At 31.1% G+C, this 11,037-nt stretch overlaps 1 protein-coding gene and 1 pseudogene across 1 annotated transcript; both read left to right on the top strand.

The window, feature by feature from the left end:
- The first annotated feature begins 1,275 nt into the window (after positions 1 to 1,275).
- Positions 1,276 to 2,926, top strand: LOC130506573 (expansin-A14-like; annotated as a pseudogene).
- A 1,120-nt stretch (positions 2,927 to 4,046) lies between these two features.
- LOC130506572 (uncharacterized) lies at positions 4,047 to 4,699 on the top strand. Its single transcript, XM_057001242.1, has 2 exons — positions 4,047 to 4,153; positions 4,256 to 4,699. The coding sequence occupies exons 1-2, from the start codon at positions 4,134 to 4,136 to the stop codon at positions 4,578 to 4,580; spliced, it is 345 nt and encodes a 114-aa protein (XP_056857222.1). The 5' UTR covers positions 4,047 to 4,133; the 3' UTR covers positions 4,581 to 4,699.
- Positions 4,700 to 11,037: the final 6,338 nt, after the last annotated feature.

Below are 11,037 nucleotides of genomic sequence, written 5' to 3'. Positions count from 1 at the left end.
CTTCGTTTGCACACAGGGTCTTCTCCAACCACCCAGAACCTCAAACGAAAGCAACCGTAAGTCAAAACGAAAGAAATATGGCTCTGTCAACCGTCGCCCATATTTTGAATCAAAAGCTTGAGTTTTTTGAATGAATATGGAGAGAAAGTGAAAGAAATGTTGTTTTTAGTTCATAACAATTGAAATAGAGAGAGTGTAAAGAGATTTACGTGCATTAAAGGACATTAAAAGCTCCAAACAGTTCGTACAAGGTTGTTCCCACTATTCATTGCAGTGGCAATATTGTAAATACTTGAAGAAGATGAGGTTGAGACAGTAAAGAAGCCATTTTCAAAAAACAAAAAAAATAAAAAGTTAATGGTATTTTCATAGATAAAATGGAGTTGTGGGATTAAAAACTCAAAAAAAAATGAGTCAAAAGAAAATGTTAGTTTTCTGTTTGACTTCAAGTTTTGAGTCACTTTTGCAAAAAGCCCTTTTTATTATATCTATTTATAATTAAATATATTAATTTTTTTAAATTACATTTTAGTGATTATTTTGATAAAAAAGTAAAATTTAATATATTCATTGAAGTAAGATAAAATTAGTATGAAATAGGGGGAGTATTAACTAACTGTACTCTAACAAAAAGATAGGTGAATAGTAGAATTATATTTTAGAAATGATCTAATGATACATAAACTATATTTTGAATTGCGAACAAATATAGAAAGTACATTATGGTGATACCCTTTTTTAAAACAACAAAAAAGTATATTGTGGTGAACATAAAAACTTATACTAAAAACACTTACTCTCGAACATAATATTTTAATTATACTTGTCGTACCAATTTGTTTCACTCTAGTTGACCTGGCTCATAATTTATATATCCATCCATCGTTAAAATGGGTTTATATGATCCATAAAAATAATCAATTGCTACTGTCAGTATATTACAAGAACAAAACCATAAGTAATACCTAGTAAAATATAAAATATAGCCACTTTTTCAAAAAAAAAAACCACTTTTATACGCAGAATTGTCTAATATATAACTAATCACATCTCCTCACAACTCACAACCTACCACATTGAAACCCCTTTCATCTCCTTCAACATCATTACAGTTTTTTTTGTGGTTCCTCATTTTTCTTCTCCAACCCATTGTAAGCTCCAATCTTCCACACTCTTATCTTATCTTCCATCTTGGTGCACACGTGACACGACACATATTTATATATGTTTCTGTTTATTATTCAACATTTTTCTTGTGCAGAAAAAGGCAAAGATATGGAGATTTTTGGAAAAGTGATAACATCTTTGATGAGTCTCATGGTCATGGTGATGTGCAAGAGTGTGGATGGTTATAGTAGCGGTTGGGTCAATGCTCGAGCCGCATTCTTGGAGGTTCTGATGCTTCTAGCACCATGGGTAGTCTTTTGCTTACTCTTCTCTCCAACTTACTTCAAAGTTCTAACTTTAACTTAAACCTTTTAAGAATCTTTTCTTTTCTAAGTAGCCTCAATATAATAGAATGTAAATAATAATTAAGTGACTTTTAAAATATATTGGATAAATTTATCAAGTTTAAAAATAACCATTTAATATTTGAAGTGATCACATTGACTATTAGTCACATTCTCATCACTCATTTAAAAGTTGGTTTTAGAAAATGGTGACCTTTTTATAATTTCACATAAATTTCAGCTTCTTAGTGTTTTTGTTGGTAATCACAAATTTGTTAATGTCTCAACTCCGGAGCTAATTCCGTATCCTTGGGGCGAGTTCAGGCGGTGCGTGTGGGTACGGTAACTTATACAGTCAAGGATAGAACACGAAACACGGCGGCGTTAAGCACGGCTCTATCAAATGGCGGCAAAAGCTACGGCGCTTATTTCCAGATCAAATGTGTCAATGACCCAAAATGGTGTCTCCGGGGAACAATATTCACCGTCACAGGAACAAACTTTTGTCCTCCGAACTTTACTCAAGCCAGCGACGCCGCAGGTTGGTGCAATCCTCCCCAACATCACTTCGATTTGGCTGAGCCCATCTTTCTCCGCATCGCTAAATATAAACCAGTGTCGTCCCCGTCCAATACCGAAGGTACGTTTTTACATTTTGGTTCGGTGAAATCAAAGGATATAACTAAACCGGTTATGTTCGGTTTACGGGAGTCCAAGACCATCCAGTTCAATTTTCTCCGGTTTTCTCAATAAACTGTGGATCAATACCATATATAACATTTTATCTGTTTTAGAGAAAAAATAAATAAATTCGACACAAAAGAAAACAATCAATTCAACACTGGTTTGAAATTTCGGTTTATCTTGGTAAAATCAATACTGTTTGGTTCTTTTTTTCTCATGCATTTTCTCGAGAATATGCATGAATTTACAAGAAATTTTAATCAAATTTTGAGAAAAGGCAGTCCAAGAAAATATTGAGGGAGATTTTATTGGATATGTTGTTTCGGTCTCTGTGGAAGGAACAAGGACATGTTGGCAAAACATGTAGAGAAACTGGGGACAGAACTGGCAAAGCAACTCAAAACTCAAGGCCAAGCTCTCTCCTTCAAAGTATCAACCAGTAATGGCCTGTACTGTCCTTTCCAACAACGCTACTCCTCCTAACTGGAGCTTCGGACAGTCTTTTAGGTATTTGGTTAAGATAAATTTTACTTTTCTAAGTATCAGTTATCTTTCCTAATTCAAATTGGTTTCTAGCTTCAAATCTTTCATTGTATAAACAGAGCTAAGACTTATAATATTCAGTTTTTGAAGTTAATAAATAAGATTTTGCTTTTGACAATCTTGTTCGATTTGATTCAGTCCGTCCAACAGGAAATTGGTCTCAAATAATTTCTCTCAAAGATTTTTTTTTTTATCCAATTAGGTCTCAAGAGCTTTCAAACTCTTCATTGAGTTACATATACCCTTAGTTCGTATGCTAAGCCACTATGCGTCGACGTTTCTTATAACTACCTATTTGTTTGAATCGCGAGCATCTCATATACTTTGTAGCATCTTCGCTTTACAGTTATATTACGTCTTTAGTCTTATCTTTGGTGCTAATAATTGTTTTTAGCAGAATTTTAGGAATTTGATTATTCCGTGATTTTCTTTTCTGATGCCTGTCCAAAGCCGTGTTCATTATATAATGAAAAAGGCTACCGCCTTAGGCACCGATTATATCTTAGGGTCTATATTTGAAATCTTGGTTTCAGTTGGTTAAACTAGTATAAAAAACTTTTCTTAGTTTCAAATTGGGAAATATAGTTTGCAATGAATTTGTTTGTGCTAGTTAACTAGTCGTTTATTACAGGTTCAGGTTCAGTTATTTAAGACATTGAAATCTTAGTGTTTAAATATTAGTGTACATAATATGATGTAACAATATTTGGAACATTTTGATGCTCAAAGAAGGCACACTAAGTGATGCTTTTGTGTAAGATTTTGTGTGATATGGTTTGTTTATATAGTATGTATACCTATCATCATCTTACACATGAATTGAAGACAACATATATGTTCGTATATGATGATAATGTATATATAATCCAAATTTATTCAAACTAATGCATAATCTGAATTTATCAAAAGCTATCCACAAAAACAAGTTAATAAGAGGTAAAAAGGTTCATAAATACAAAATGAACAAAAATATTTTGTTGAGATCAACAGAAGAACAAGTAAATACTCATAAAAGTTCATTAGTAGTTTGTTAACTTGTAGCTCATTAATTAAATAAAACATTTTTGAATTCATAACATAATTAAGAAAAAAAGAATTAACAATACAATTGCATAAGGAAAGAATAATCTAAATAAGGCAAAAAATTAAAATGTTAACTAAGAAAAGAGCTACTTTTTGTGAGTGTGTGTGGAACGTAAAAGAAAAAGAAGAGGGCGGTTAAAAAATGTGGTAATTATTGAATTACCGAACCAGGGTAAAAACTTGGAGGAGAAGGCAGTGGGAGTGGGTCCCAAAAATATATCTTGGCCGTTGAATATTAAATCGACGGTACCTATACCAGTACTATCTGCGCACCTATGTCTATCTATAAATTGTTGCTGCTATTTCTCTAAAAGGAAAAAAAAAAGGAAAAGCAAAAGATCTCTCTCTCTAGCTCACTCTCGAACGGAAACAATGGCGTCCAAGAAAAACAAGTAATGGGGTGATGGTTTATTTTGTCTGTTCTGATCTCTTTCTTCGTAAAAGTGAATGCATTGATTTATATATTTTTATTTTATTCCTGTACATGAAACCAGCAAGAAGGCGGCTATGGTGTTTGCGTTCCTGGCCGCGCGAAGGAAGACCGGACGTCAGAGGAAGAGGATGACCGGACGTCAGAGGAAGTGGATGACCGGACGTCAGAGGAAGTGGATGCAGCGCTCGAAGTTGATGAAGCTGTGGAAGAAACAGAAGAATCGTAGGGGTAGAGGAGGGCGGATGAACAAACGTAACAAGTTCCTGATGATGAAGAAGTACTGTCGTGGTGGTGGTGGGCACGGAGGCAACCATCCCGGTGCAGGTGGCGACGGAGGTAACAACGATCCGGGTACAGGAGGTGCCGGTATGGGAATCGCCGCGTAAGGTGATTGAGTTTCATCTCGTCCCTTCTCTCTCTTTTTTACCTTAAATAATGATGACAGAAAGTGACATTTGATCTGTTCATCTTTTTCTCCAGACTTATTGTTATGACTTGATCTATCCGTGGGTTTTTATTTTTTTTAATCAATACTATGCTTTAGCTTCGTCGTTATTGTTGCTTTTGATTCATCAAATCCCGATGACAAACACAAAACACAACCAAAACCTTTATGTTTTTATGACATCGTTTTAAGCTTTTTGGTCTCTCCTTTAATGGCGTCGTCTTTAATTTTTGTAGGTTTTCATTCATCAATCCCGATGACAAACACACCCAAAACCCTTTTTGTTAACCGCAACTGTTAAACAAACTAAATATTAAAAGAAATAAATTCATTTTAATTTTTTTTATTCCAGAAAAAAAAAATGAACAACAAATACATACAATAAGAGGCAAAAGGTTATAAAAAACAAACAAACCGTTATATAGAGATACAAAATGAATAAGGTTTTACCTCGTGCAAACAAAGGCGGCTGTTATTCTTTTCAAGACAGGTGTTACCAATTCAAGAAATATTCAATTTATTTTGATTCACCACCTATTTGGTTGGTTCATTTCTCTTGTATTGGCCTTACACTGTTTAATCGATTAAGTACTGATCAAAAAGAAAAAATCGATTAAGTATATATCGTTGTTGTTAAAAGATTTTTTTTTTCTGTTTTTCTTTTTTTTTTAAAGGCTACAATTCATCAGTCATACACAAGATCAATTATAATTGACTTTAGTGCTGACCAGCCTCGTAAGTGTAGTCTTGGTTCTCCTTCACATTTCTTCATTCATAACTTTAATCTACTTGTTCCCTCGTGGTTCTCCACATCGTATTTCTAAACCAGACAAAACACCGCCCGGTTCGCTTATTAATATAATTCGAATCAAGTTTATAAAACCGGCAGAAAACTAATCAACACTCGTTTATCTACTTTGATTGTATCAGTTATCTCCACATCGTATTTCTAAGGATAAAAGTTTCCTAGGTATACGACGTTTACACTAATATGGTGGAAACCATCTGATGTATTAGAATGTGTCAATAACTACACGAAGTTTATGTTAATACATACCACATGTACGAAGTTTATGTTAATATGGTACCAACATCACAGTCGGGTTAAATTGATCTAAATTTAAGTTAATAGGGTCAATCCGTAATTTATCAACTTAATAAATTTAATGATTTTTCCAAAAAATGATTTATTAAGATTAATAAACCTAATTGATTTTATTAATGAACTTCATAAACTTAATAATTTATTGAATTTAATAAATTAACTAAAATTAATAATTTACTATTTTATAAATTACAAAATTGTTAAACTTATTAAAAATTATACACTTATTAAACTTAAAATTTAATAACACCAATAAATTTATATATTTTAATAAGTTATATAAGTTTATTAAGTTTATTAAGTTTATTAAGTTAAGTTTTAAAATTTTATTAAGTTCAATAAAATCATCATGTTTATTATGTTTCTAAATTTATTATTTTCATAATTTATGAAGTTTAATTAATTTATTATGTTTAATAAATTATTAAGTTTATAAATTTTATTAAGTTTAATAAATTTATTAAGTTTAATAAGTTTAATAATTTTATTAAGTTTAATAGATTTATTAAGTTTAATAAGTTTAATAATTTTATTAATTTTAATAAATAATTAAGTTTATTAAGATTATTAATTTGATTAAGTTTTATAAATTATTAATTTCATTTAAAAAAAATATTATGTTATTATATTTATTGAATTTAATAAATTATTAATTTTATTAATTTATTTAAGTTTAATAATTTTATTTATATGTTTAATAATTAAAATTATATATTTAATTTTCATAAATTATGAAGTTTATTAATTTTATTAATAGGTGTAATAAGTTTAATAATTTTAGTAAGATTTATAAATTTATTAAATTTGTTAAGTTTAGTAAATTATTAATTTTATTTAATTTATTAAATTTAATAAATCATTAAGTTTAGGAATTCCTTAAGTTTATTAAGTTCATTAATAAAATCAATTAGGTTGATTTTATTAAACTTAATAAATTACGGATTGACCCCATTAACTTAAATTTAGATCAATTTAACCCGACGGTGATGTTTTTTTTTTTTAAGGATGGCATTCATATTAAAAAACAGAAAAAAGAGAAAATGATACAAACCCATAAGGCTTCAGTTTGTTAAAGGCGAAGCCCAGTAAGCCCAGTGAAAGAAATAAACCCATTAGAAGAAATAAACACATATCAGTAGAACTACAGCCCAGTAAGAGAGATGCCCAGTGATTAGAAGAGGAACGGTTGGAGTGGCGATGAAGTTTGAGAAGGGAAGAATCGCGATCAGTTTCTTTCTGGATTCAAGAGCGGAGAAACCAGAGTTGCATCATCGCCGAAGAAGCTCTTGGGTTTGCATGTCGAAAACTCTGGACATACATCTTGGGTTTGCATGTTTGAGGTAATCATACATCTCTTCTGTCTTGTATCTTGTTGACAGTCTTCCCTCCATTTCCCATTCATATTGGTCCTCTGTATCAGTTAGAGTAACCGTCGTTAAGTGAATCTGCAGAGCAAGCTGAGCATCTGTTCTTGCCGATGGGAGATTCCAGTGATCTGTAGCGAAGAGCGACGCCACCGTCGTATTTTTAGGAATGCCTAGTCTCGAAATGTGATGTTGATACCATATTAATATAAACTTCGTACATGTGGTATGTATTAACATAATCTTCGTGTAGTTATTGACACATTCTAATACATCAGATGGTTTCCACCATATTAGTGTAAATGTTGTGTAGCTAGGAAACTTTTTTCCTATTTCTAAACCAAACAAAACACCACCCGGTTCGCTTATTAATATAATTCGAATCAATTTTATAAAACCGGCAGAAAACTAATCAACACTCGTTTATCTACTTTGATTGTATCAGTTATCTTTTTTTACTAGTTTGGCTTCTGACGGAATGATTTTTATCACATGCCTAAACACACATATTTTTATTCTCTCATTTACTGCTTACTCTAGGATCGGGTTTTACATACGTTTTTTCTATATTTCGTTCCCGAAGGTTCTTTATTTACCATAAAACCAAATGACTTGCATGCTGGTTGATTTAAAAAGTTGTTTTTCTATATTTGGGTCCTTCGTGGCATAATAAACCTAGCATATTTTTACTTTTCATGGGCTGTAGTTCCATCGGTCGGTTATACTTATTTTATATTTTCATGCGCTGAAGTTGAACGTTTCCTTAATCAAAATGCTCATACAATAAAGACGTTTCTAAGCTTATATTAGGTCTGAATATTTTAACCTGGATCCGAAAACTCGAATCTGATCCGAAAATTTACAAGTACTTTTATTTCTTTTACCCGAATAGATCCGGACCCAAAATAAACCAACCCGAGTAGATTCGTACCTGAAAATAACTGACCCGATAAGAACCGATTTATACCCGACTTAAAAACTTGTATATCCAAAATTATGCTTTGTATGTTCTGTTTTATATATATTATTTTATGATTTAGTTGAAATATATTTTGTTAACAATATTTATTATTAATTTGTAACATTTTTAAGCATTTTGAAGTCTTAAAATGTAAAATTTAGAGTTTTAAAATGTTTTATGTTAATTATTAATAATTTAATTTAAGTTATTTTGAAAATTTTTAGATATTATACAGTATATCATTACAACCTATACGATCGTGGTAATTTTTAAATAATTTTTTTCGGTTTGTTTGATTGCTGAATAATAAAAATTATCGTTTGTTGGATGTTGTCATCAAGTTGTGATACTGAAGATGGAAAGTATTGAACTAGCGATGGTTTTAGTTGTAAAGGGAAGAACCGTCGAAGGATTAGCTTGCTTCACTATATATGACTAGTTTAGTAGTTATATTATCTGCAACACTACTTTGGGTAGATATTGACAGAGAACATGAATTGAAGTGTTTGTTAAAAATGCACCAGGAAGTGTTTCATTACCAATTAACTATATATCCTATCCTAGAAGTATTTAAGAAAAGAATGAAAGCTCCATGCAACTCATTATATTACAAGATTAATATATTTTCCTATCACCTATAACGAGTCAAAATCATTAATCTTGAAGTTAAACTTTCAATTGAAACATAACTTTTTGTTGGTTAAAACTGTTACTGTTGAAATCGGGTTACATTTCGCAATAGTATGACCAAATGTAATATATATAAATGTGATTATGTTTTCTGATATAACCGTTAAATGTTGAACGTCAAAAAATAAAGATTGTTATTATCAATTTGACCGTTCTGCCTTAGGATTTTACTCTCTGATAAAAACATTGTACTAGTAAATCACTTACAGAGAAAGAGTTTGCAATTAATAGTTTGCCATTAGTTTAATTATCATACCAATATTTGAGTTTTTGTGGGTTTTCATTCATCAATCCCGATGACAAACACACCCAAAACCCTTTTTGTTAACCGCAACTGTTAAACAAACTAAATATTAAAAGAAATAAATTCATTTTAATTTTTTTATTCCAGAAAAAAAATGAACAACAAATACATACAATAAGAGGCAAAAGGTTATAAAAAACAAACAAACCGTTATATAGAGATACAAAATGAATAAGGTTTTACCTCGTGCAAACAAAGGCGGCTGTTATTCTTTTCAAGACAGGTGTTACCAATTCAAGAAATATTCAATTTATTTTGATTCACCACCTATTTGGTTGGTTCATTTCTCTTGTATTGGCCTTACACTGTTTAATCGATTAAGTATTGATCAAAAAAAAAATCGATTAAGTATATATCATTGTTGTTAAAAGATTTTCTTTTCTGTTTTTCTTTTTTTAAAAAGACTACAATTCATCAGTCATACACAAGATCAATTATAATTGACTTTAGTGCTAACCAGCCTCGTAAGTGTAGTCTTGGTTCTCCTTCCCATTTCTTCATTCATAACTTTAATCTACTTGGTCCCTCGTGGTTCTCCACATCGTATTTCTAAACCAAACAAAACACCGCCCGGTTCGCTTATTAATATAATTCGAATCAAGTTTATAAAACCGGCAGAAAACTAATCAACACTCGTTTATCTACTTTGATTGTATCAGTTATCTTTTTTTACTAGTTTATCTTCTGACGGAATGATTTTTATCACATGCCTAAACACACATATTTTTATGGGAAATTTGTAAATATGGAACAAATAAACTAATACATTGTCTTTGTACCATATATTGAACATAAAATTGTCCCTATACCATAATTTTTTGTGTAAACCCAATTAAACCCCTAAAATAAACTTAACCATATCTTCTTTTATTATTTTTCGTAATTGATTTATAAAATAATTAATTAATTGATTTAAAAAAAAAAGAAAAGGAGAGCAGATCGCAAACATAGAACCCTAATCAAAAGCTTTCTCCTTCGTTCGAGTCTAGAGAGCAAATTGGAGACAAATCACCAGCTATACATCTCGACGCTGCTTCACTTCACCAGCTAATCATCAACAATACTCTCTCTCTCATTAGATTACATGTTCGTAATTTTTTTATAGTAATATGTTCAAAGTATGTGATTCATTGTTAGAAGGAATCTCATTATTTCACTATTCAATCTTCGTTTGACAATTGCTAATTAGACAAAACTGATGTAATGTAAGATGATTATATCATGTGTTTTCGTTTTGAATGTAGAAAGCTCCTGTTTTTTATAAGAAGTAGATCTTGGTCCAACAAAAAGCTAATATCACTTCTTTGAACTCTTGATTGATTTGGTGGTTATTCGTACTTGTGAGAACTCTCTGTCTCTGTGAAATTTTAACTGCTCTGGATTATATATCTCATATAACGTATATACCCTTACTGTACAATTTGATCATGTGTCCAACTTCTAGCGCATTCAACGTTTTTTGTATACCACCTATGGATTTTCATAGTATATGGGAGAGCTAGGATGCCATTTTGAAGTTTACCGCAATGATGAACTTACAGTAGAGGAGCTCAAAAGGTGAGAAGAAGAATAAACCAATTTGCATTCTGCTCAAAACTTAATCTGTCTAATCCTTTTTTGTGTAGCAAAAATCCAAGAGAGGTTCTGATTTCTCCTGGGCCTGGTAAATGTTTTACCCTCAGACAGCGTTGTGTATCTTTTTACCATTCAAGAAAGAAAGAAAGAAAGAAAGAAATAAAGAAAGAAGATAAACATATTTCTAAATATTGATTGATAGGACATCTTGATAAAGATGACAGACCCCCTTATCTGTACTATCCATAGGGTCAATTCTAACAAGTCACACACTCATATTCCGGAAATATACAATGCAGAAAAAAAATTCCGCGGTCGAACTACCAAAGGAGAACAGGCTAAAAATTTTAGACCTACATACTTTACTTTTTTGTATCGAACAAAAAGCTAGGACTTCAA

This window comes from Raphanus sativus, unplaced genomic scaffold (genome assembly GCF_000801105.2).
Source record: "Raphanus sativus cultivar WK10039 unplaced genomic scaffold, ASM80110v3 Scaffold3415, whole genome shotgun sequence".
In the NCBI taxonomy this organism is placed as follows: Eukaryota; Viridiplantae; Streptophyta; class Magnoliopsida; order Brassicales; family Brassicaceae; genus Raphanus; species Raphanus sativus.
Note: the sequence above shows the minus strand (reverse complement) of the source record. Positions and strands in the feature narration are given on the sequence as shown.

Excerpts from the sequence above, each read along its gene's own strand:
- LOC130506572 (XM_057001242.1), top strand. The coding sequence starts at position 4,134 with ATGGCGTCCAAGAAAAACAA. Across the intron at positions 4,154-4,255 it reads ATGGCGTCCAAGAAAAACAA|CAAGAAGGCGGCTATGGTGT; the intron begins GTAATGGGGTGA and ends ACATGAAACCAG.